At 37.1% G+C, this 27,962-nt stretch overlaps 1 protein-coding gene across 7 annotated transcripts in view; it reads left to right on the forward strand.

Annotated features, from left to right (window-relative positions):
• LOC113232799 (potassium voltage-gated channel unc-103) overlaps window positions 1-20,608 on the forward strand; it is a 52,683-nt gene extending 32,075 nt beyond the window's left edge. For 3 of the 7 annotated variants that reach the window (XM_026467597.1, XM_026467600.1, XM_026467599.1), the window contains 15 exons: window positions 1,032-1,179; window positions 2,160-2,341; window positions 3,128-3,148; window positions 5,434-5,588; window positions 6,331-6,444; window positions 6,701-6,822; window positions 7,188-7,306; window positions 8,764-8,954; window positions 10,175-10,317; window positions 11,537-11,730; window positions 12,258-12,386; window positions 15,397-15,541; window positions 17,613-17,690; window positions 17,897-18,663; window positions 18,753-20,608. In XM_026467597.1, coding sequence (XP_026323382.1) covers window positions 1,032-1,179; window positions 2,160-2,341; window positions 3,128-3,148; window positions 5,434-5,588; window positions 6,331-6,444; window positions 6,701-6,822; window positions 7,188-7,306; window positions 8,764-8,954; window positions 10,175-10,317; window positions 11,537-11,730; window positions 12,258-12,386; window positions 15,397-15,541; window positions 17,613-17,690; window positions 17,897-18,663; window positions 18,753-18,935 — 2,691 coding nt within the window. In that variant the 3' untranslated portion in view covers window positions 18,936-20,608. The remainder of the gene's footprint in view (window positions 1-1,031; window positions 1,180-2,159; window positions 2,342-3,127; window positions 3,149-5,433; window positions 5,589-6,330; window positions 6,445-6,700; window positions 6,823-7,187; window positions 7,307-8,763; window positions 8,955-10,174; window positions 10,318-11,536; window positions 11,731-12,257; window positions 12,387-15,396; window positions 15,542-17,612; window positions 17,691-17,896; window positions 18,664-18,752) is intronic. The other 4 variants (XM_026467596.1, XM_026467598.1, XM_026467601.1 and 1 more) reach the window with 4 other exon arrangements.
• Window positions 20,609-27,962: the final 7,354 nt, after the last annotated feature.

Here is a 27,962-nt window from a genome sequence, read left to right on the forward strand (position 1 = left end):
TGCTTACCAGATTCAATGAAGGGGCGTCAAATTTGGTGTGGTATATAACAGGTGGGAGTAACAGGTGATGAAACATGGATTTATAGTTGCGATCCCAAAACAAAGCACCAATCGAGCGTATGGGTCTTTCGAGATGAGCCGAAACCAACCAAAGTGGCTCTAAACGGATATTTGCTTCTTTTTTTATATAACTGGACACGTGGCTACTGTTGCTTTGGAGAATCGTTGTACCGCGAATAGTGATTGGTACACGACCATTTGATTGCCGGAAGTTATTGACAAAATCCGTAATAATAATTGTAAACGCCGTATCATCTTGCACCGCGATAATGCCAGTTCTCACACGGCCAGACAGACAAATGAATTTTTGAAGGTGAACAACGTTGACCTTATGAGCTATCCCGCGTACAAACCCGACCTGACGCCTTGTAACTTTTATTTATTTCCAAAAATTAAGAACCATTTACGCGGTCTACGATTTTCATCACCTAAAGAGGCTGACGAAGAGTATGAAAAATATGCTGCAGAGATTGTCACAGAGGAGTGGCATAAATGTTTTCAAAATTGGTTCATTCGTAAGAAAAAGTACATTAACGCTAACGGAGAATATTTTGAGAAACAATAAATTTATTTCTGACCATTTATAGTATTTTTTTCTTATTCATTCTGGAAACTTATAGTGCGCCTCGCGTATACTCGACGTCTGTTAATGATGATACAGTGTTGTTAATTGTCTCCGTGTCCGAACGGTTATCATGCTGGATAGCCACGCTGAGGTCCCGGGTTTGATTCCCGGACCGGGAGAAATATTTGTATGGCCTACATTTATTTCTCTCGTGAGTTTGGATGCAATTTATGGTCGTCTATGTGTGTGTCCATGGCACCCGCGATATAAGGTTTCCCTAGTGCGGGGCTATGAGTGTGTGCGTTATTATTATATTATAATTAATTACCAGCAATTATAAGTAGTCGTTAAATACTTGACAAAAATTTTGTCTTTTCCAAATACTTAGACCAACTGTTGTTTTCAGGCCGCTTGGGATTGGTTGATTCTGATCCTAGTGATCTACACGGCGATATTCACTCCGTACGTAGCTGCCTTCCAGCTCAACGAGCCCGACTTTGACAAACGCTCGCGCAAATTCGGAGAAGATCCTATTGTCGTCATCGATATGATTGGTATGAATGCCACACTGAAGATAAAATGTATTACTTTAGATATAAATATATTTTTTGCTTCGTTACCATAATTTTACCGTTGACTGTAGGTAATCTGAAGTATCACAAATAAGACAGCAGCTTGGCACTTAATATTCTTGAAGACTATATTAATAACTGCCACCGTGATCGGACGGTTAGCATGCCATTCAAAGGTCCCGGGTTCGATTCCCGTGTCAGAAGAAATATTTGTATGGCCTACATTTATTTCTCTCGTGAGTTTGGGTGTAATTTGCATGTTGTCCATGGCACCTGCGATACAGGATTTCCCTAGTGCGGGGCTATGAGTGTGTGCGCGTTATGTTGTGTTATATTATATTCGCTGATTTGGTGCAACATTGCCGTAATTGTAATTTTAGCAAAATTTAATTAAGTATGTTAACACATCTGTAACATAACAAGTGTTTACGTTTGAAGAAAAATAGGCAGTGTTTTTAAATTTATGTATGTCGTAAAAATACACAACGTTTTTTTACACGTCATTAATTTTATATAAAATTAAATAATCTCAGCACATACTACTAAAAAAACCAACCTCGAAAGTTCGTGGAATTTCGTCAAGTTTTATAAAATCGGTTACCCGAAAGTGCGCGAAAACGTATTCATCCCCTGGTTTGCCACCCTTAGAGGTGAAATGTTTTCTTTAAATGTAAATGAGACCACTACTAAGATACCCTCTTTCCAACAAAAAAGATGATTCCAAATCGGTTCACAGATGCACATCGGTTCACAATGCAGTATCGCGTAATATACGTAAATAAAATTTACCGATAAATTGAGAACCTCCTCCTTTTTTAAAAATCGGTTAAAAATCGATTCAAATCCATTTCCTGTTGCATTACAAGAAGTACAATTGCGTCAGTGTAGCACCAAAGGAGCGATATGCAAATGCCTCGTCTTAGATATAGTCGTCGAGCTAACGACATTTATTTTATTTCCAGTTGACGTGACGTTTATAGTAGACATCCTTATAAACTTCCGCACGACGTACGTGAACGTCGCGGATGAGGTAGAATCGGACCCGGGCAAGATCGCCATGCACTACCTGCGGGGCTGGTTCCTCATCGACCTCGTAGCTGCTATCCCCTTCGATCTCCTGCTCTTCGGCACCGATACCGACGAAGTGAGCCTCTCCTCTCCCCCAAAAAAACCCCACAACTTTTGATTTCATTACACATCACACATAACTTAGAATGCCTGTTGGACAATAGACATCAGACTATCATTTGTCCGAAAAAATCGCTGCACAAATCAATAGTAGGTACGTATACGCGGTACAAAATTTTTAATAACACGTACCGTACACGTTACAGTTCAAAAATGTAATGAGTACAGCATTAAGATTATGATAAAATATGATATTATCTTTCAAGCGCGATAGAAGGATTCAATAAATATGTAGGTCGTAGACACAGCAGCGAACTAGGTCAAGTTAGGGTTATACTGTGCGACAGTCTTTTATTCGTGGGAACAGACAAGTAGGCGCCGAAATAGACAACTCAGCACTTTCGGACAACTGAAGATCTGGATGGATATTTTCCATTTCTTCACTCCAGTAGTGGAATGCAGTTACTGCAACTATCACCTTTGAATAGGTCAACCACTATTCAACTATTGATTTTACGCCACTTTTAATTGCAAATCCAAAAGGCTACGAGTATTTGCGAAAGTAATCTATATGTACAGGTTAATTACTTCATTTCACTCGCTCTCTTTTGTTTCTTTGTGATTAATTTGTACCTTCCTTTTTTGTTCATGTAAATCACGATTGTGAATTTGGAATAAGTATCACCAGTTCTTTTAATTCAAGTATACTCAGTCCGGTTTTATTAGTTTATTTGATAATCGTGGAATAAAAGAACCCGAAGGTGGGTGCGTATTGAATTTGTATTACCATTTCTTGTTACAGCAGGGGCTGGAAAGTGATGAGGTATACCATCTTTGAGATCTATTTTTATGTTGCTGCCACTCGATTTTCTTATAATTTTAGTTGACATACTTTTATTCATTAATTTTCACTAGTCATTTTTAATACACTAATCGAATGCGTTAATGGAAGATAAGGACGCTTCCCATGAGCAAACTGTATCGTTTTCAATTTGTACCACCGCGAACATCAAATTAAGCTCACTCGCTGTGCCACGAGCTTAGCCGACGATAGCCGACAAGATATTATTATCTGTTTGGTTTTATTTACTATAAACATTATACCTACTACTGAACTTAAACAATCCAGTACGCACACCAACAACCCGAGAAACCAATCATAATACAAAACGAACGCGGTAATCAGTAAAACATACGTAGAGAATTGGATTATTTTCTGCATGCATACTTTTATACAGTACGAAAGATTAAAACATTAGAAGTTTCATAAAAGCTGAAACGCTGGACGTAGTAGAAGATTAGCACCAATCAGCCACAGAATGTGGAACGATCGTACCAGACAAGATGACCTTGTGAGGACCCATAATTTTCTCATTTTATATAACAACTTTTAGCGTTCACGTTGCGGTCTAATACACTATATAAATTATAACGATGAGTACACACTTTTAATCAAAACGTCGAGGCAGTGACGAAATGGTAAACGTGCTAGTCGTGTAGACGATATATTGCTCGTAATTTGCAACGAACGCATTGTGATGGAACATTGTTTCATGAGCTTTTCATTGTTAAAAGTGCATACCATGGAGCACTGAGCTTGGTAGCAAATACGCTCACACTTCCCAGACGAACCATGTTTTGTACAAATAAATGAACCGCAATTTTTCATTACACAAGGAAGCACCAAGTTATATCGATCTCAAACATGTTACATGATTATAGCACCCACCTTACATCGAGCAATGAAACAGATAATAACTTTATACGCCATCTTACCTTATTTAGTTTAATCATCACGATACCTTATGTTCAATGCCATATTGAATTCATTTACTTATATCAATGTTTATTTCTATTTGCTTTGACACTGTACCGTCTTTTTATATTTTCTTGTTATTTTCTGATTAAATAAATTGTTTTCAAACTGTTTATTTACTTTTTTATTTTCCTCACTCTCCCCTATTCATCTACGTTTACAACAATTATTATAATGATGTACATCAACGATTAAACAGGCACCCATCTCATTTTTAACAGCCGAAGACAAAGTTCCAATTCGATACGTTTTCAGTGAAAACAAAGCAAGCATTCAGTGCTTCACGAACGACGCTTAGTTTGTGCATGTGGCACAAAAATACGCACACAAGTGGATGTCTTGTGCTGAATACATTAGTTTTGCTTTTGAATTGTTCATTTTTAATGTAAATGCGGTAAATAGAAGATGTAGTGTTTTCGGATGGAAGCACAACTTTAGCTTTTATTAATAAGTACCTTACTTCTTCTCTAAACCATATATTTTTTTTACCTGCAACGTCGACAAGTCTACTACTAACGTCTTCTGAATATAAAACAGCCAGCTTCAGTATTATGTACAATGTTGATTATTTATAGGAATACAAGCAAAAATAAATAGGTTCCATCAGTAAGTATCATGTAAGCAATAAGGTGTTAACGGTTAAGTATGATCATATTATTAAGTACATTGGGGTGATTTTGGCTTGCATATGTGCACCGTGGTCTTTACAAAATTATTTTACAAGTTAAACATCAAAATTTGAAAAATGTTTTTAAAATAAGCAATTTGGCTAAAACAAGTAAAGGTCAAAATTGTTCTTAGACAACCATTTGCCAAACATTCTAACTTCGTCAATTTAAAACAATTGAAATTACAGTTTTCAAGCAACATGCACTGCATTCTGTATGAAGCCAGCTAATTTTATAGTTTTCCAACTAATCGCTTGTAATTCTGCAAACAAACTATTTATAATTTTGATTGAGATCGAAAGACGCTCGCTAGCATATTTTTAGGCAAGTTTCTGCTTGGTTAGCGTGGTTATCGCTGCGAGGCCTCGTTGATGCTATTTAGGGTTAAGCCAGAATGGGCTCCACTTCAGCGACCGGCCCTCTACACGAAATACAAAATCCCTTTGTACCGGTACACTTAACCAAATCTAAAAGACGTAATAAAGTGAGTAGAGGAAGAGGACCACTCGCCGAAGGAATGCTTAGTGCGGAGGGACGCTTAGTATTACGCGAAAGTTTGATACAAGCTTGAGTTAGCGCCTGGTAGTAGAGCGCTGATGGTCCTGAGCTGGCTTGTGGTTGCAGACGACCACACTCATCGGGCTGCTGAAGACGGCCCGTCTGTTGCGGTTGGTGCGGGTTGCCAGAAAGATCGACCGTTACTCGGAGTATGGCACTGCTGTCCTTCTTCTCTTAATGGCTACATTTGTTCTCATCGCTCATTGGCTGGCTTGCTTATGGTAAGTATTGCCTTTTTTACTTATACAAGGTTTTCCGAAAGTGTGAAATTGTTTTAAGAAAATATACGCTGGTATTGTGTTGTGAATTTCATTAATTATAACATTGGTTTTCGTTTTTGTGCGTGTTTATCTATTTGTTTATCCACAAAAGCGGGGACAAGCTGAAAATCAATGCCGTGTATGCGCATATGCTCTACACAGTGCTGAACATGCTCCAGTGGCATGTGGCAGGCCACACAACGACTGCAAATGTTTAAATTGTTGAATCGATTAATTTCATTTATTTTTTGTGTAGTAAATAAGATTTAAAGGATTTAAATAAATTCAGAATATTTAAGATCATCTCGCTTAAGTCGTCGTCGTAAAAAATGTCGCATTGCGGTCATCAAGCTATATTTGTTTGGCTATTCACCGAATGTAATGTCTTAGCATAAAAAGACAAATATGGTAACTCCATACAAACGTAGCAGCACGGCTTGTGTACGTGCGCGCTCGCCGCGTGTCTTGTATGGACGCACACATTCGCAATATCCCGCGACGCGCTCGCGTTGCATAGCGCTGGTCGTCACACGCGCCTTTCATTAATATGCGAACGTGTGCGTCCATACACGGCGTGAGACGGTCGTGCACACATACAAGCCGCGCTGCTACACTTGTACAGAGTTACCATACTTGTCTTATTATAATGTTTTACAACACTCTTTTGTACGAGATGTAAACTAACGTAACCTATGTGGTGCAGGTACGCAATCGGCAGCTGGGAGCGTCCGCAACTGCACGCGCCCATTGGCTGGTTGGACGCGCTCGCCAATGACGTGCAAGCTTCTTACGACAACTCCACTGGCCCTTCAATGAGGCAAGTTAATTCGATATGAAATACATAAAAGAATAATAAATATGCGATTAAGAATGCGTACTCATTACATATAGTATAAAAACACTCGACACTAAATAACACAACACATTTAAAATCAATAAACAATGAACTTGCATGTATACATATACACAATAATGAACTTAAGTAGCTAATTAGTGCGTACTTCTTACGCACGTTAAAGACAAAAATACGCGTCTTACTACTTGTACATCATTCAGTGAATCTTATATTCCAGATCTCGATACATAACAGCATTGTATTTCACCTGCACATCGTTGACCAGCGTAGGTTTCGGAAATGTGGCGCCCAACACCGACATGGAGAAAGGTTTCACGATATTCGTCATGCTTGTAGGATGTAAGTACTTTCTTCCCAGACTAAGTATTAAGAAAATATAAAATGAGTAGTTTCCCGACTCCGAGAACGCGTAGTCTTGTTACAAGTTTCTCAGCCGTTGTCGTGAGCGCGAGCGTCCAATTGTCATAACTGACTCATAAAATCCTTTTTCAAAATTTTCATTTTTATATAGCGTTATAATGTGGTTTTCTTCTTCATTTAGTGGCCAGTGTCTTTGTTACTTTTCGAAATAAGATTTTACTTTTGTAAGGACAATTGTAATGTTATTGGATCTCTTTTTACTCCATTCAATTAACAAAATGAAATAGAGGATTACACTAATTCATACAATGCAAATTGCTATAATATTAATTGTGATTTTATAGCTCTGATGTACGCCAGTATATTCGGTAACGTGTCGGCAATCATCCAAAGGCTCTACTCAGGGACAGCTCGCTACCACACGCAGATTCTCCGAGTGCGGGAGTTCATTCGATTCCATCAGGTAACTTTACAATTAAAACGATAATTAACGTTTTAAAATTAGAATATACATATTTCTTTGACATTAGATAGGAACTACAGTACAGTCCTACATAAAAATGGACGTTGTTCGATCTTGTTTTACTAGTAAAAGTTAGCGACCATAGTAAACGCAGCAATTTAATAATATATGTAGCTTTCAACGACACTCCCCGGAGTCTTTTAGTAATAATAATAATAATAATTTATTTATTGTTCTTTCCACCTTAACAATACAAATTACAGGGTATTTATCGTAAAGAACATCATAGTAGCAATAGAGCTCGTTGTGGAAGTATTAATCCAGGGAATAACTGCCACCTTATTGGTGCAACTGGTGATGAATTTTGTGTCTTACGGGAAGATATCTACTTTATCACGTAGCCAGAAACAACTTCGCAATTTGTGGAGTGGTTTAACAGAATCATCGAATGTTCAATTTCTAAAAAAATCATGATGATGAGCACTCTGTATTGTAATGTATACTTGTATAATTCCAGTTTGTATTTCTTGAAATTCCCCTTAGCTGTAAGCATTGTACTGTGTTGTCTTGGTGAATAAATAATTGAATTTTAAACATTGACTTACAAATAAATGGACGACGGGTCTAATACAAAAACCACGAAAAAAATGTCCCAAGTCAACCTATTCGAAATTTAAATTGTTATGTCATCGCAGTATCGCGCTGTCCGTAGAACAAATGAAGACTAAAGCGGAGTGTCGCGCTCTGTATACGATTTTAGCGCCTTACAAGTGCGGACACTTTTTAGCGCGGACCCGACGTCCATATAATTGTAAGTCAATGATTTTAAATGAAACTATTTGTTTCGAATGTAAATTGTGTATATTTTGTTTTTTTTTTCGAACTAACCAACGTTTCATAGGTTTTACAGTTCCCATGATTACTGCTAACTGTGTGTGACGTGAACCTGTAAATGGTGGACCTGTACAGATCCCGAAACGTTGGCTTGTTTGAATAATCTAAGTATAGAGTACTAAAAAAACAGACTTCAAAAATTCATGGAATTACATAGATTTGCCAAGTTTTATTGAAATCGGTTACCGAAAAATGTGCGAAACCGGATTCATCCCCTAATTTGCCACCCTTAGAGGTGGAATATTTTCTTCAAATTTAAGTGGGACCACTACTGAGGTACCCTTCCTTTCCAACAAAAAAGAATCATCAAAATCGGTTAGCAAATGCTGAGTTATAGCGTAACATACATACAAAAAAATACTGTTAATATAATAATACTTTTTTGGAGTCGATTAAAAATAAAATAAAAAGATAAAACAAAATAAAATAAATAAAAATTAGAAAAAATTAATTAATTAGAGAAAATTAGAAAGTAATATTTTCATTTCTATGTGTAATAATCGCCAAAACCTAAGAACAGAATAATTATATTTGAATTGGTAACTTTCTCACCTCCATTCCAGATCGCAAACCCTCTCCGCCAGCGATTGGAGGAGTACTTTCAGCACGCGTGGAGTTACACGAACGGCATTGACACGTCCAGCTTGCTGAAAGGGTTCCCTGAATGCTTGCAGGCAGATATTTGCCTGCATCTTAATAGAAATCTGCTGGCAAGCTGTTCTGCTTTCGACGGCGCTAGTCCTGGCTGCTTGAGGTAGGATAGGCAATTCGTTAATAATAATAAAAAAACCTTTTTTTCCCTTTTTTTTTTCATTTATACTTACGGAATCCGTCCATAATTTATATCGTGCTTTTACACCAGTGCCGTACAATTTTTATAACATCGATGACAATTTTAATATAATAAAATATAAATAAATATTTTAATATAATAATTTTATGGAAAACAATAATAATCATAGTATGTCATGCTGACAACGACACCAAATTCCTGTGCCCCTGCTAATTTCACATCAGGTCAGTTATGTGTCGATAGTGTCAATGGCAGAATTTGACCTATTTCTGCCGCCAAGCAGTAATATGAGCATTATTACGCTACGGTTTTGAAGGGTAGGACTTGTCAAATTATGTCTCCGGTCTTTGCAGTTTAAAGCTCTGAGTGGCACTGCAACTGTTATGAACAGGCGTGTCGCTTACGACCGGACCCACGACTTGTTCATCCCATCATTTGGTATTATAAAATTCCCTAGTTTGAGACCAGGTAATTGGTGTAGTTGTCTGGCACACAGCGTCCATTTAGCTCGATTCCCACCGGCTCGCCTAAGTCATCAATTTGGGTAATACTTTCATTCAGAAACCTACGCGTTTAATTCAATATACTCGGATTTACACATTATACATTAGCAAAAGTCAATCTTTAGTAAAAATGGTTGCCGGTAATCCGACGAACTTCGAGTCGTGGTCGAACAGCATTCACTTAAATGCTTATTATTACGAGTTTTGTTAGGGCGCATTTATTCGGCACGAATTTCATCGCGCTCACCAAACTATCATGGCAAAATACGCTCTATTTATTTAGCTTTTACGTTTTAACTTAAATGAGCGTCCCGAGCGCGTCTTTGGACTACGCGGCGGCCGCGCGGCGACCATGCGGTTGTATTATTCAGAGAAATTTAAATGTTGTTGCCTAGGAAATAGAATTCAGATTCGCCATTCATATACGTGAAAGCGTGGTAACTGGACGGTCGCCGCGAGGCGGCAGCGTAAAAACTTTCGTATCGTGTAACTGGGCGCTTAAGGTAGGTGTTTATTTTTCCTCCGGCTTTACAAATGAAAATATTCACTATTATATTCATTATACATAAATATTCATTATTATTATAACACGCTACGCCATCGAAGCTTTCGTAGGATCTTAATTATCACCTATAGGCTAGCCTTGGGAGTAGATATAAGTTTTTAATGATCTTCCAGAGCGCTGTCCCTTCGTTTCAAGACGACACACGCACCACCTGGCGAGACTCTCGTCCACAGAAGTGACGTGCTCACTTCCCTCTACTTCATCTCAAGAGGATCCATCGAAGTATTAAAGGATGATATCGTTATGGCCATATTGGGTAAAATAAAACTACGTGATATATATTCCATATAATGTATATATACAATAATAGACATGTTTCAAGGAAAAAGGTTGAATAAAGATAGCAATGTTCTTAGGAACCACTGGCCCTGTATGGTTTACACCAGAACGATACATTTGAAAAAAGAATCACTTCAATCATTGGTTCTGGTATATCGTCGCCTTACTTTCTCAAACTCATATCTTATAATACAAAGTAACTGAAATGCAAAAAATGGATTGTAAGTATATATAAATGTTGCAAGCTGATTTTACATCTCAATTCCTTCATATTTACACACTGGCTTTAACCTATTGTTAAAGTAATGCATCCAAATTAGCACCCTTGATAAGAAATTTAAAACAAGTAGAAATTTTGCTATCTCCGGAATAATCAAACTTTTTTAAGATACGAGTTTAGAAAGTAAGGCATCGAATGTGGACATAATTCAATTTTTTTTTTACATATCTCTAAATATGTCCATGAGAATTTAAAATAAAACAAATCAACTTTATCTCCGTATTTAGGAACTGAGATCGATTAGTTAGGATATCAAACCTACTTACAAAACGCACCTACGTTTCTTTGATGCAGCTATTTTGTTTTCATCTTTCCGATTTGTGTAGGTAACACTAAAACTTATCTATATTGATGTGTAGAGTGACATATTAAAATACCGTAAAAATAAAATGTTGCTCGTATAAGCACCTACGAATTCTCAGAAGAAAGCCCCATGACAATTACAGTCAGACGGGGTGGTTTCATGATAAAGGAAAAAAATAAATGAAAGGTTTTGACCTTTCACTTATTCTGTTCACCGTTCACCTAAAATATGAATAATCAAACGACATTAAGAGAGAGAGATCTCTTTACATCGTAATTTATATAAATTGAGTAATCAACTTCATGACAAATAGTACTAACATCAAAGATTCTTCGATTGCAGCGAGCGATCTTCTTGCAGATAATACCTTGGTTGTAGCGCCATCTATATTATAACTAACCTTTAACCTCTAAGATAACCTAAAATCCCCGCTACGGTACAGCGTGGTCGCAGGTTTGAATCCTGTCAAGTCGATGGAATTCTTCTTTGTGTTCAATTGCATTAATATTATAACTAATACCCCTTCTTAGAGAGAAGACCTGAGCCCCACTGTGTGAGGGGTCTTATTTCGTTATAACAAATTTTTAAAAACAATATTACTTTTGTGAGCAGGCAAAGACGACATATTCGGCGAGAACCCGTGCATTTATCCGACTGTAGGCCGTAGCAACTGCCGCATACGTGCAATCACATATTGTGACCTACATCGAATACATCGTGATGACCTGCTGGATGTGCTCGACTTCTATCCAGAGTTCCGCAGCTCCTTCGTCAATAACCTTGAGATCACATACAATATGAGAGACGTAAGTTCATTTTGAAGCCTATAATATATAAAAATATAATTAGAAAGTTGTTGTATGATGAGACTTTGATACTTTTTGTAAAAATACCCATTCAAATTTATGTACTTAAATCCAGGCATGTTAAAAATGCTATACATATTTAAAGGAATAACTAATAATTATGACACTTGAAGGAAATGCAACTATTCAAGAGTAGATAGGAAGTGAAACTATTTTTAGGATCTAAATCCGCGTATTTTTTATTTTCTAAAACAAACCAACCATGACCATGGGACCTGTAAAGATCCGAAACGTAAGATTGTTTGAAAAAACAAATATAAGCGATTTAAATCCGAAAAAATAGTTTCCTATGTTTAACAATCATTAAACATAACTCGAACTCTAAGAACTAAGAACTCGATATTCATAAGATTTCCTTCTATTCGTCTCTTCTAACTTCAGCAGTCAAAAATGTCTTGCTGTAGGTACACGAACGAAAATGTTGCATACGGCACGATTGATACAGACATATACATATGCAATTGTAGGAGGAGCTGGCCGGTATCGAGCCCAAGCGTCGCATGCGCTATGAAAACCCAGGCGATGCCAGACTTCTACGCGAGGCATACGCGAGAACCACGCGGAAACCGCACACTGAAACGTTTGCAGAAAAGGTGGTAAGATTTGCGTGCCAGTAACGACGTCCGTCTGTTTTTAAATTAAAATTGACTACCACTTTACAGAAACTAACTCAATATTCCTTTTATAATAAGGTCTTTAGAGTTATGATCATAATGAGTGCAATATAAATATAACTCTAAACCTCTTATCCCTTTGTACAAATATATATTTATCAACATGAAGTCGTATAAGTACGTTAACCCCTTTATGAACACTAACAGCGTTTAGCGTAAAATTAAATATCAGAATATCATTCTACGGATACACCACACAACGGTCGAAAGTTATTTACCTACTACTACGAAATACAGCAATGTGCTATCTGCACACGCGCAAACGTGTGCGTGATGTGACAGGGTTACTTATCACTTTCTCGTACAATTTACGTTACGTGGCGGCAACAAAGCGAAAATTCTTAAGCGAATCTGTTATCTTTAATTCTATTAAAAGAATCCTAAGAATTACACATGTTCATTAGGTATTTATATCGATATAATATTATATTTTTTATTAATTCACTAACCAGAATAATATTGAACATTTATTTAAAAATATATTAACAGCACTTAAAAGATAGTATTTTGAACAGGTTTTATATAAGGTAACCAAGGTATTTGAAATTGCGTGTCCAAGTTTATCATTACCTAGTTAATAACTAGGTATATTCACTATGTAATATTTATCGGCAATACAAATTGAAAATTAGAGAACCTTTGTCTACTATCTCACGACGTTATGGCGTCTCGTTGTATTGATATAATAAATCTGTATTATACACACATCAAAAAAAGTTTGCGATCAATAGCATAAGCTCCTATAATTCTTTAAATTTAACTTTATCAAGAAAAAATCTATGTTGTATGCTTTCTTTAAATAGGAATACCCTGTTTGAAATTAAAATATAAAACTATTTTTTATTATTTATTTTAAAAAATTGAGCCATTAATCATAATGTAATAGTGATAGAAATTTCATAGAAAGAAAAAGACTGTTTAATTAAACTTAAACAACAATTTATTATTAAAAGGTGTGAATTCAATATAAAATAACTCCTCCCCTGGCTCGAATACATGCGAAGATCCTCCTGGGCATGCTGAGGATCAAGTTATCCAGCATTTCCTGGGGTAACCTATCCCATTCTTCAATAGCGGCTTCCCTGAGCTCTGGAACTGTCTGGGGACGTGGCTCACGGTTCCATACTGCTCGTTTAAGAGCATCCCACGCGTGCTCTATTGGGTTTAAGTCGGGCGAGCCGGCAGGCCAGTCTAATCGTGTGATATCGTATTCTTGAAGAGCAGCATTGACTCGTTGAGCTCGATGTGCGGGCGCATTATCATCGACCAGTACAAATTGGTGCCCATGGTTTACTCGGAATGGTCTGACGATATCATCAATAGCAACTGCTTTGTACATGTCTGCTGTCATGAAGCCCCGATACTATTCTAGCTCCAATCATAATGCCACCCCAAAAGGACACCGATTTTCCGCCTTGCTGAACTGTTCCAGTGGCAGTTCTTTGTCTTTCACGGTCGCCTGGTCTTCTCCAGACACGGACACGTCGGTTATCTGGACGAGTGCTGATTCGGGATTCGTCAACGAAGAGACAGTTTTGCCAAATGTTTTCGTCCTCACCTTCTTCATTTTGCCGAAGTCTAGCCCATTGCAATCTTCGTCGTTGACGTTGCCGGGAATTGAGCGGAGCTCGCCAAGACCTCCGTGCTCGTAATCTAGCCTGGTGCAAGCAATTGCGAACGGTCTGCGTGCTAACTTCAAGCCCAGAGGCGGCCCTGACTTCTGCTTTTATTTTAGTGGCGTTGATTGTTGGATCACGGGCTGCCAGCAATCTAATATAGCGCTTTTGGGCAGCTGTCAAAACAGTTGGGCGACCGCTGCGGGGTCGGTCAGCTAAATTCCCCATTCCGTGATACCTCTGCAACGTAGCCACGACACAGGATTGGGATATAGCAAGTCTGCGTGCTATTACTCTCGTGGTGTATCCTTCTTCCCTCAAAGTTACTATTCTAGCTCGTAAAACCTCTGATAATCCTCTTGGCATTTTTTCAATCACAACTTTCCACGAAAAATATCTTGAATCGCTTATAATTGACTAAATCAGATTTCTGAATGAGCGTAAGCTAGGACTGAAAGCCTTTTTATATGAAAAAACAATTGAACGGGGTCATTGTTTTACATATGTTCTAATTTATTTTTAAATAAAGAATCTAAAAAGAAGAAAAAATCATAATATAATCTACAGTAACAAAAAAGATTTCAGTTTTTCGAAGTGATCGCAAACTTTTTTTGATGTGTGTATATTAACTCTGCACTAAGTTAACGAAGAAAACCGTGACTGAATGAGTCTCAGACATAAGATTTTGTCATTTTCGTTTCACCTTTCGGAAAACGAAAGAAACTCCTCTCTTTATCACGTTTATTTGATCATAAACAGCCGAACACAGCACAATTCGCGACCATTATAAATAGTAACGTATTAAAATGTTATATATTAACGTAAAAGTTTCGTGATGAATAAATGAATTCAAATTCAAATTCGAATATCAAAGCCGAAAACGGCTCGCCGATAGCCTTGTTGTCGTTCAGTCAATGTGACCGTCAATGTACGGGGCGTGGTGCGGTATCTAAAGGGGCGGAGAGTGTCCATTCTCTTACTTTTTTATTCTCTGGTACGGGGTATCCTGTTTCACTATATAATGTCGCAAAAAACCAACTACGGACTTTTAATGCGATTTCTAATTACCTTAATAGAGAAGTGTCATAAAACATTGAACATTTTATAGTGAATCAATATATATATATATATATATATATATATATATTGTATATATATATATATATATATATATATAATTTAAGTACAGTCCGTGAACAGGTTAAAATATGCCATAAAAAACGTAAATACAAATCTTTTTTAATGAATCCAATAATACCACTTTTTTACACAGAATTCCAATAATAAATTTTCTAACACGAATAAATAATTTCTAGGACTCGCAATGCAGCGACGAAGAAACAGAGTCACCAGCAAGTCGGGGTATCTTGGAATTTTCAACCGACAAAGCTGGACAGGACGTGACTCCGCTCAACTTCAACTTTAGTAAGCAACGGTCCACCACGCTCAATTCCATCACTGGTGAGAGCTCTTCGTACAATGGGAAATAACTGCATTCCTATTCATTAGTCATTAACAACTCTAGTCGCCAAATCTGTGTAAATGAAGGGGAATTTTGTGAGTGTAATCGTGACCAAACCAACAATTCACCATATAAACTATCAAAACATGGTTCTTTTTGAGCACCGTGTTGTGAGTCTATTATTAGTAGTGTACTATTATTGTAAATGAACCTAAAACTGTCTAAAAATAAATTATACCCTTCATTTACATTTCGCACCTTTAGATGAAGGTGACCCAACACAAATTAAATTTTTTGGGAATACGCAAAATAAGATTTGAATTTGTGACATTTTCACATTATTTAATTTATTACCCTTGAAGTACTAAAGGCGTTGTTAGTCCTGGAAAATAATTATGAAACATTCAGCTTTATAGCATCAAAAATTGTTTCTGATTATTTTAATATTAACAATTTAAAAATATAATTTACAAAAACTAATTTGCTATAAGGTCATTTTTACTGAAATTTTTTGATGTCATTTTACCGAGTAAGAATTAAGTTTCTTTCATTTTCACCAGCTACGCAAAATAATATGACCTTGTCAAGATAGAGCCGTTTTTATTATAAAAGAAAGTCCTCTAAATAATAAACTAAGTTGCGTTTATAAAAACTTAATGATGATTTTCGAAACGAAAACGGCTCAGTTACTAATCCGTCACTTTTTCGCTAATGCTGGTGGTGCAAAACAATCTCAAGATTTCAAAAGGGCACCCCTGAAAGCCCGAACCGTCAGAAGGTGACTGTCTGACCTGGACTGGGAGGAAGTTCCACATACCAGCTGCAAGCGAGTCTGGGTTGTTCGAGCTTTGATTATTCAATTCCAGTAAGGCTAGCACGACAGCGCGAACGACATAAAGCGCGAGATACCGGTATTCTCGCATAGAAATATATCGCGCTTTACGTCACTCTCATCGTCCCCTGTCGTGCTAGCCCTACAGATTTGAAGATATGAACAATTATTTTGAAAGTCGTTTTAGGGAACACATTATTTACTTGTTTTTAATTAGGTCACTTTCATTGTAAAGGTGCAATTTGTGAGAATTCGGCAAAATTGTGCGTGTTATATTTTGTTTTGTACGAATAGAGTAGTATGAATGAAAATATTTGCAAATCCCTTTTCCGTTCTTTTTCATTTCATGGTCAGTACATATGTATATATGCATTGAAAGAACTTAACGTCTCAGTCATGTTTAATACAAAATTTAGCAAAAAGTTGAGACATCAACAGAAATTTTGAACCAGACCCTATTTTAAACAAACCCTAATAAACTGAACTTTTAAACTACTAACAGGAACTTTAAACAATATAACACATAACATTGGCTATAGATATGTGCTTTTTGTTAAATTTTATTGAAATCCCTCTCATAATTTGTTACTATGTATTAATCTCCATAAAAGTAATAAATTTACGAAGGAATTTGTATCAAGTTCGTAGGTTTTCGAAATTGCTACACATAGGATATAAAACTATTTTTTCGGATCTAAACCGTGTCCATTTGACCCCGCCGATTGAGGCAGCCGTGACCATAGGTCCTGTAAAGAACCTGAAATGTTCGTTTCCTTGATTAAATAACAAACATAATATTCGATTTAGATTCGAAAAAAATAGTTTCTTTTTCAAGAGAGTCTCTATTTAATTTTGTTATAAAATCCAAAATTGTATAGGTAAAAGAATTATAAATAAGCTTAGTAAACCAAAGTTTTGTTATCTATAAAGGCAGCATGTGTATGCTTATCTTTCCACTTTATTTATTTGGACTATCTTTTGATGCCGACGAGGGCGAGGGAGCGGTGTTTCACACTCAGTTTCTATCGGAGAGCGTTGTCTACATTACATTTATAAACAATTTAAATGAGTTGTAGGGTTAACCTGTCGACTTAACCTGTTAACGTATCCAAGAGGGTGTTTTACAATGCCCCTAATAAGTGTTCAGTGTAAGGCAAACTTGCAAACGCCCTGCGATAGCGTCCGCCTCTCCCCGGTCCTCCTCCCCGCCCCGCTCTGAGCGCGGCCCTTGTGTGCAGGCATGCTAGCGCAACTTAAACGGAGCTTCCCAGACCTCTACCACCATAAAACACACCAGCCGCTGCACAACAAGTACTGTAAGTATATTTTGTAATACATAACATTTTAGTGCATGCCCCTTACAAATTTCTTGGTTATCGCATTCGATACCTAAACCTTCAACATTACAAATACAGAATAACACGATTTACATAATTTATTAATGAGGTTATGCAGCATGTTCTTAAAATAACGTGCATTAGACAGTAGACAGCAACACCAGACATCCGTTTGTGTGTTCCAGCGCAATCAACGCCGCAGACGTATCGAAGCCGAGCAGCAGTGCGGCGACAGTCGTCTGTGGGCCCTCTGCACGATACGTCGCCGCTGACGGGCGCGGGCGGCGAGGCGGCCGTGAGCACACCCGCACATAGCACCACGCTGCCCGTCTCCAGCCTCAGCACCAACCCCAGCTCATACTATACCAACGCGTCGCCCAGCCCTCCGGCCGCGCACTCTGTGCATCCGCCCGTTCCGACGCACCTCTCCTGTGACGATATCCTGGCGCCCTCAGCGTCCGCGCAAACGCATCGCGCGCCTTCGTCGCGCTCCGCGCCGCACTCCGCACTGAACCTACATCACGCCGCCGGCGCCCCCGTCCCTCCGCCCGGCACTACGCCAGGGCGACCCACCGCGCTTTTCTTCACTGCCGAAAGACAAAATGCTGCACAGGTACCTAACTATGCACTAGCTAAAATGCTACGTGAGCATTCACTAGGCATGGTTGCTGGAAATTTTAATGTAAAAATACCGCGGCATGTGTATCTGTTCCAGGATGCAATGTCCCCACAGTATCAAAATGTGGGCTCGACTGCGTCAGTGGCGACCGTACTGACACGGCTAGACGAGCTTAGCCGGCGCGTTGCGGCGCTAGAAAGCGGGCTGACGGCTGATGTGCGCCGCATTCTGCAACTGTTGCAAGCACGCGACCAGCCGATCGCGTCGCATAACGCCGCGCACACGCCCTCACAGCCTCTGCCTAAGGCATCCCTATCGGTGCCACAGAGTGATGTATGTTTTCAAGCGTGCTTTTACAACATTCATTTAGCATTGATATCACAATTGGAATTGTATAATTATAATAATACTGTGTCCATCAGAGTACAGCGCAATGGGAGTGGAACTGGAACGACGAACGCGAGAAAGAGCGTGAGCGTGGCGGCAGCGGCCGTGGAGGTCGCGGGGAGCGCACGCCGAGCGTGCAGCGGTCGGCGTCGGAGCCGCACGCGCCGGTGCCGCCGGTGCTGCCGCCGCCGCCGCATTCACACTCGTTCTACAGGTAGTGTGAGGCAGGCGAGACGAGCGCCCGCCGCGCCCGGCGCTCGACGCGCTCGCTCGCCGAGTCGGCGTCGTGCAGCTCGCTGGCGGACGCGCCAGAGCCGTCCGCGGCCGGCGGCACGCGCCCGCTCACGCCGCGCGCGCGCTTCCACTTCTGCCGACGTATCTCGCGCCTGCGCCATGACGATGCCCGCACCTGCCTGTGACGCGGCCCGACCCGACGACGCATGGACCAATTTTGTACTTCCGTTAACGCCTATAGAACACGTCCTCGCGAGACGCGAGCCTTACCCGCCCGCGCGGAGTCCATTTACGACGAATATTGACTTGAGTGTGGAGACGAGCGGTCCTCGAAAATTATCGGTGGACGCACTCGGAACTTGTAGCCGTTCAGAATACATACTAAGTAGTATTAATGAACAGTGAAAGTACACGAGTGGTTTGAAACGCAATAAGTGATGGATATATAGGGTGCTTTATGTTTTTTTGTAATTTACAGGCTTTTTAATGGAAGCCATATTTACATTATTAATAACACGTACTGATATAATAATTCAATAGCACTATCTGACAGTATTACTGGTCGACGATATTCTATGCGCGCCGGACGTCGTCTGCAGCCCGGCGGACATGCAGCGGTTCAAGAGTATCCTCTTGTTTAAGTTAGCATCAGCTGATTCTGAATGAGGTTTATAAGACTGAGAGACTACGTAACTACCGTGAACTGTATTTCCAGAAGAGAGTAAACGATAAACGCTTTCTACCCGTCCTCGCTCCTCGCCTTTACATTGTAGCTAGGTAATGTGTACTCTACTGTGTCAAGAGCTATTGACATACTCTTCGGTGAAGTGCGTACCTATGTATGAGGAACACTTGAACACTAGGTTTATACACCTACCGCGTTGTCTCTACGTAAATATTTATCGTACCTACGTAAATATTTATTTTACGATTTCCATTTTTGTATGTAGGTACTCACTGACTATCAAAAACATTTAACATTTCGCAAGTGCATAAACCACACAATATTGTTTTACTTAGGCCGCTAACAGATTGACTGCATGTTTGTAGTTAATGCGTGAAGATGATAACGACTTGCAGTCGAGGTCTCGATTGCGTGAAATTGATTACGACTTCACGCATTAACTGCAGACAGGGAGTCAATATGTTAACGGCCTTACACTCGAGAATATAGTCTATATTTAAAAAATCCTTTACTTCCTGTAAGTACTTTACTTTGTGAAACTAATAAAAATTAAGCTCAAATTGTAGTTACGTTGTAACTTGTATCCCTATCCTATAAATGGAGTAAGAGGTTCGCCAATATCATCGTAAGCAATAATAAAACCTACCATTACATATTGTAAGAATCATGGTGATTATATTTTTATGTATAAGAGGCCGTTCCATCGTGATTATAAAAGTATTAAGACATATTCAGATAGTGCTACGTACGACTTCGTTGTTATGATTCTCAACATTGTTATTAACTTAGTACTAGATCTGTAATGGTGTCTCTGATGCTCACATTACGTCAATTAGCATATATTTACTAGCACACTTTATCAAAGCGGCTTTTATAACATTGCAGATAGAAAATATGAAATGAGAGAAAAAATGCATAATTAACGAATTTACAACAATCTGAGAGATTGCTGAATTCGAAACTTTAAAGCTTGACAAATCTAAAAATAATGAATCTATTTTAAATCGCCATAATAACTATTCCCCTTGAAATAATCCCGTCATATGAACTGGTGAGATTTCTCCTCCGGGATATTCCGTTAGTTAACGAGGTAACTTCAACGGGAAAAGTGGTGCTAGACATAAATTGTGACAATAATTTTTACATCTGGCTAATGTCTTTAAGAGTCTAAATGGGTGCATCAGTAGGACACCAATACTTGCTTATTTTACTTCAGTTCGATGGTACATTTAGTTTTAAGTGTATTTTCTAAAATGAAACATAAGTGCTCAATACTTACTTTATCTAAAATCAAATTTGCGTAATGAAAAGAATGAATAATAGACAAGCACTAATCGACCCATTTATGTACTGTATAAATATTCATTCGGAGCTACTCTAATTTCACGGAACTTGGCATATTGTTAACCCATTTCATCAGAATACATTATTTGAGATATTAATTTTCTCGTTACACAAGTAGTTCACTACATAAATTAATCGCTTTAACAAGTTTACCTTAGTTATTTATAGATTGATATTCGGTTTACACAGTGACAATGCTGTATTTAAATTACAGCACGTTTATTTTAGCCTATACATTAGTATTAGAAAATCGTGATTGATTACTGAATTAATTTTAAAACGTTTTACAAGAATAAAAATTTCTCAATAATAATTTTTCCCTCCATTTCCTAATTAACGCATTTGCATTTTGGTAACTTTCGAGATATTGGCACTGTAGCGGACTGTATCAATGGGTTCGGGAGGGTGCTAACAAAGAGTGAGCAAGATCAAAGCAAATGTACTTACAGTGTATCAATTTACTACAAAAACACGTGTGGCTATTAATCCATCGAGTATATAACCAGAAATAGAGACGAAATGTCATTTAATTTGTTTAAAAACCATTCTGCCATATCATTACATTGATAACTGCGCTCCGAGTGGCCAGCCCGAATTCGAAATAATTGACGAGAGTCGTCAATTGTTTCACTTCGAATCGACCAGTTGCTATAATGGACGAAAATTGAAAAATTACATAATTTAATATTGAGTTATCGATGAAATGTTATTCCGTTTGTTTTGTAATTAGATATTTTGCTGTTTTTCCCACTCCACCGAATGGAATAGCCCCCCATAGTTTAAGATATTATCTTTATTACAATAAATACAGAATATTTTTGGAATAGGTATATGGAGACGTATACACAGGTCAGTTGTTGGCGCTGTACTATTTCAGCTTTCTAATTTGTGATTTCAGCGCAAACAAGAGTTGATGTTCAAAAGTGATATCAGTACCATTTGACTGATGAGTTGTCAGGGATAGATGGCCCTTATTTCGTCTGTATTTTTGGTTAAATACCCGATATATCAATTCAAAACAGAAAACAATAGTATAGAAAAGGCGCCAAATCCAATCACATTTAAATTTAGAATTCAAATATAAAACTAACCTTAGAATAACTATATAAAATATATACAAAAGAGATTTGTAGCGACTGCTCCAATTCGCTACAGGCACCTAAAGTAATTTTTTATTTGAGAAATGTCAATTACTGAAATTAAATAAGGTCTAAAAAAACCGCTTAGAGGGAGTTGTAAATCTTGTTTCGTTGATTTCATACTTTGATATCGAGCTTTACACAGACACTCTATCGCGCATAATACAGCAATCTGTGCGAGATTGAGCGCGTGTATAAAGACGATGGAAGGAAAAGGGAAAAACCGCGCGATTGCGCTCATCAGTCGCGCACTCCAACATGCGCCAGTTTCACGCGGTTTAGCCTGCGCTATTAATCTTATTTCGTATATTATTCCGTTGTAACAAGAACGTACACGAGCAATCGCGCGCGAAAGAATATTAGCTTAAAAAAATTCAAGCAGGTAATCGGGCACGATTGCGCGTGCAGGCTTTCCCGCGCGCAATCTTGTATGCTCCTGATCACGCGCGACGGAGTGGGTAACTGTGTAAAGAGGGCCATTAACTCTATATCGTTCAAAATGTCGATTACGTTAATCATGCTTTGGAGGGTAGATCTGTCGTCTGTTTCCGTAAAACTCGATTGACTCCGAAGTTCAGACTGTACAAAATTATATTATGCGTCAAAAGTGGTTTTCTTTCTGGATATAGTTGAATAATACAACATCGTTTAGTATTTGTAGAGAATTTTCCAAAATATTAAAAACGTAAGTAATGGTGAGCAATTATGTTTCAAAACATAAACACAAACAGGCATTCATCTTTGTCCGAATTCTTGAATTCTTATGAATCTCTGTAATTTTAATTGTCACTGTACTCGATTGTATAATTAAGTGTAAAGAATGACATTATTTTTAAATTCTCGCTAAAAGTGTACAAAAATTACTAAATTACATTACTATCTGCCCTGTAATTGTAGTTTCTACATACAATTGTACTCAGCAAATGTTTAAAATATTTATCTAAATACGAATATGAATTAATAAACTGATCAGAAATGTAGCTGGCTGAATAATATGTAAACTGTACCTGTAAATCACCCAAACCTTTTTGTTAATGTTCTAAATTTAAAAAAAAACTTCGTTTAAAATTGTTTTTCGGTAATTATTCGCACCCTTGGTGTAACAAGGTCACATCAAATTACGATTTATCACGAGAGAGATTTAAAAATTCTACGTACAAAATTTATCGACAACTTTTTTAGCTTAATTAAGAGAGTTATAAAATTTCATTTCATACATATTTTATTTCATGTAGGTCATAATATTTTTATGACTTTCATGTGATAAAAGCTCTTGACGTATGATCACATGTAGCTTTATTATACCAAAGGTACGATTTATAGTTTAGTTTGTTTAATTTGAGAAAACAAGTCCTGTGTTGAAAACGTGATCCTGATGTGCACAAAGAACTATTTTAAAATAAAAAACCTGAGCTGCGAACAAGACTACAACGAGAGCATTCACATGGAAAAAATTCTGCTATTAATTTTCCAATATACTTAATTACCTGCTCGTGTGTTTCTGGTTACTAATAAACTTGGACCGGAATTTGTATCCTTCTTACATTATTGATCAAATTCGTATTCCAAATTATATTTCTATCTCTAATTACAGAAGTAGAAATATAAACAATATGGCGGATAAATGATTTTACAACATGCGCACAAGTGTTACGTCTTTAATGCAATTTCTTGAGTATAGTATTTTTAGTTCTGCGGAATATATGATGTAAATATTAAACGTAGACATAGGTTTGTAAATTCGTCAATTCCAGAAGTAATTAATTCTCAATCATGCTTCACATTTATATACTGTCGCCGAAGCACTTACAATTCGTATGATACGTTCAAATTTGCTTTTATAGAATATAAATATACCTACGTAGACTTAGGCAGTTCTCTAATAGAAGCAGGTGTAGTCTCTTTTTGTTTTTAAAGCAACGACAAGTTAAACTTAGTACGCGACAACGTCTGCGCAGGTTATTTATTACAGAATCATTTTTACTTGTCGATACTTTGACTTATTCAATCTGTCAGTTTATAGTAATCTCGTAGGCAACACAGTACTTCATTAATTAACACGGCTTTATGATTAGGCTGTTTAATACATAACTAAATCAACTGGCTGCACAGTTGTTACCACAGTGCTTTTGATAGGAACATAACGGCTGCTTTTCAAGGAGAATGGCCCAAACCAGTATAGATCATTGGTAGATTTACACATGACATTTATATTCAAAATGTGCTTAATTTTATTGTGAATAATTCTATGCTTTCCATTGGTTGAAATTATCACGTGATAACATTCAGACGGTACGCGATTCGTCAACTATGCGCGCCAAATACCTAAAAAACGATTTTTTTAAACCATCTTCCTGATGACTTGAGTGTTGTTGAGGTTGGCTTTTAGAAAGCCATAGATAAGTGGTAGCGCCAAAGCTGGAGAAAGTAGAGTGAAGAGATTACGATTTAGTCGCTGTTAGAAAACAATGAGATAAAATAGTCATCACCAGTTGGAAGCGCCGAGAATCTGTGACCTTTTTTTTTTCATTTATTCACAATGAAACGTACTTCATACAACACAAGATTTTAGATAGGTATTTAAAGTGTATAGTTAAAAATTCAGTAGATGTAATGTATTCATAATTTGAAATAGATAATCTCATATACCAAGAACACTAAAACATAGATATGGCTTGACTGAAGTAAAGGTAACAACAATATTCACATAATATAGTTTTAAAGATGTCGTTTTAGTAAACCGAACAACTGGTATTAGTTTCATACAAAAGCATAACTATAAATTAAATATCACTGTTGTAGATAGATCATCCTATCAAAAAATAAATCGATAAATACATACACCAACTAAACAAGTCATTCTTTTGATTGAAGAGTACAAAAAACTGTCATTTGTCTTGTTATTCTGTAGGTACAGTACAACTATGTGCTAAATATCTCCGGGCAATATTCGAATTTCCGAATTCACCCGAATTTCCATACCTAGTAATTATTAGAATTATTCTAGTGTCATATAGCATTAAAAATAGTTATTTGTTATGCGAGGCTCCAAAGTTCTTGTTTGGCGCGTGTGCTTGTATTGAAACCTAAGTAAACGAAATACACAGCCTAAGATTGAAAATTTCAAAAAATATAATCCTGAGCATAACGAGGGTTTCAAGACACGAGACGCAAAACAACTTTGCTGCCGAGCGAAGCACAAACTTTTCACCGCACTATAGCGAGAAAAACGGTAGATGAAAGAAAAACAGTTAAACTATAACAAAATAATTTAACAAAATTAGTTATCGTTGTCAATTTAATGTCACCAATAATAAGAATAAAATATACCAACGGTTATATTACATAAATAATGTACGACAAATCGCGTAGTCGAACGTGTTTTACAGATTTCAATTTCGATTTCGATTTTACGAACATTATTTACAGATTTCGAATGAGAAAGAAAGCCTTTCCGAAGTAATGAGATGAAAAAATTATTCCTGCTTTTTTTGCAACAATAGATAACGACTTTCCCATTGACCTACCAAGATTTCTCACAAAAAATAGTCGAAAAAGTAAATTATTGAAGAGAAATAAAATCTAAGACTTGGTAATATGGCTCATTAGGTGCCTTAGGTCTGTCTCGAAGGACGAAAAATATTACCTACTTCATTGTTGTTTTGATTTCCGTGCGAACTACATTAACAAAATAGTTGTACTGTACGAACCTGCAAATTACCGTTTGTGTCATGCATTTTGCTGTAATTGTATAAATCCATAAACGGATCTCCTTCCAGGAAAAAATCCACCACGGTTCACCTCAACCACCACAAAAAACGCTATATGTACTTTGCATTTAAAACGATAACGTTACAAACATTAAAATGAAGAAAAATATTATATCCACTTCAGTGCTTTTATAGTAAAGTGCGTGTACAAACTCTTATAACAGTTAGCTTGCTGCGAATGAACCAAAACTGTGTAATATATATATATCACCCTTTGATAATTCGTATATCGTCTTGTACATTAAATGTGGGCCAATGTCGACTCTAACTCTATGCATGTTAGGGCCAGTGCAAACCGGCGGACGGCGAGGCAGAGGTTGTTAAATTTATCTATGTATATTTTATGCAATTTGAATTGTCATGTAGTGTAAATTTGAATATTGAAGAGCGTCCTATAGGTTATCGCAACGGTAGGCGTCGGTGTTCGCCTGAACGCAGAGGGTAACGGTAAACAATAGAGAGCGAACACTCGAGATTTCGCAAGGGATGTTCCCCATCGGTATGCTCTCGCGGGCATATGATCATCTTCGATGCTCTCCCCCGCCATCCATCGGTTTGCACTGGCCCTCATTATGATTTAATTATACGACTAGCAAAAAACATATTTGACTGTTCTTAATATTATTTGTTTTATTATGGAACTAAATGCGCGTTTTCTGTGAATATAAACAGAATATATTTACATTTACTACATGCTTACATAATAAAAAGTCACATTGGCGCTATATAATTATGTAACGAGAGCGCATTGTATAAAAACTGTATGTAGTCATCGCGATGTTAGCCCTTTAAATAGGTACATAATATATTATACATAAAACACGTCATTTTAAATAATAAGCATATTTAGTAAGTCGTCACCTTGCGAAAAATTGTTCGCTTGATCATTTAAAAATTGTTGCCTTGAAATATTTTAGTCATAAAAAACTGGTTGTTTCACCTTTGAATAATCTCACAATTATAATAAACTAGAATATCATAATAATAAATTTAAGTATTTTATATTTTAACAACATTAAGCGCAAACTTGACGCGTGCATCATAATGTAATTTTGTCTGTGATCGAAATTTTATATTGTTAAGCTGTAAAGTTAAACGCACATTATAATTTTAAAACGCTGGCTATCTTTGTATGAATTTATGTATTCTGTGGACCACAAAACTATATTTACTCACTCCTTGTATAATATAAAATCGCCATTTTATATTATGTCCTAGACTTCTGAATCTGTTTCCCTGCTGTTTTAGGTACGACCTAATCCTTGCTAAATTGTAAATACGTTACAAGTCATACTTCTTTGACAATAAAATGTTACAATATCAACTATGTATTGCCTTAGCCCTACTTATAACATTACACCTTTTTTCTTACTTTGGGTATAATTCGTCTTTTGTTGCAACTTCATCTCTGAATGGTTTACAGAATACATATAACACGATTAAGTTACTTAAATTATTTATTTATGATAAACGATAAAACGCCTATTAAATTGTCTGATTTCAAATCGTTAATATCACATTATATAATAAATAATAAATTACAATAAGTTTTGTTATTAACAAAATATTGTTCTAGCATGTTGCGTGTCACCAAGTCATACTTGATGACACATAGATGTATACTAAATAAGTATGTGCGTTTGTTACCAGTCTGCAATATATGATTAGGTTTGTTGTAGATTCGATCTATGGTTGTAGAAGATTGTTTTACGAAGCTCGTTGTATAGTTTATGTGAGGAAAGCGCTCTCGTCATGATAACTTACCTATATTTCCAATCGGTATATGATAGAATTTTAAGCTGATATTGAAAATAATAGATAATGATTTTTCCATTCATCGCGGACAACTTCTAGAATTAGTGCTTGTTTTAATTTATATTATTACTCAAAGATGAAATAGGTAAATAACTAGATACTAAGATGATAATTTGTTCGGCTTTCAGCCTATTTTATAATTGATCGCAACCGTTAGCTGTAACATGGGCAACGATTATGTAGATGTCACTCTACATAGCTTATGTTTAAGCTGTGACTGGATACTAATTACTACAGTTTATTCATTTACATAAGCCA

Source organism: Hyposmocoma kahamanoa, unplaced genomic scaffold, assembly GCF_003589595.1.
Source record: "Hyposmocoma kahamanoa isolate Upper Pololo Valley unplaced genomic scaffold, ASM358959v1 78, whole genome shotgun sequence".
Taxonomy (NCBI): Eukaryota; Metazoa; Arthropoda; class Insecta; order Lepidoptera; family Cosmopterigidae; genus Hyposmocoma; species Hyposmocoma kahamanoa.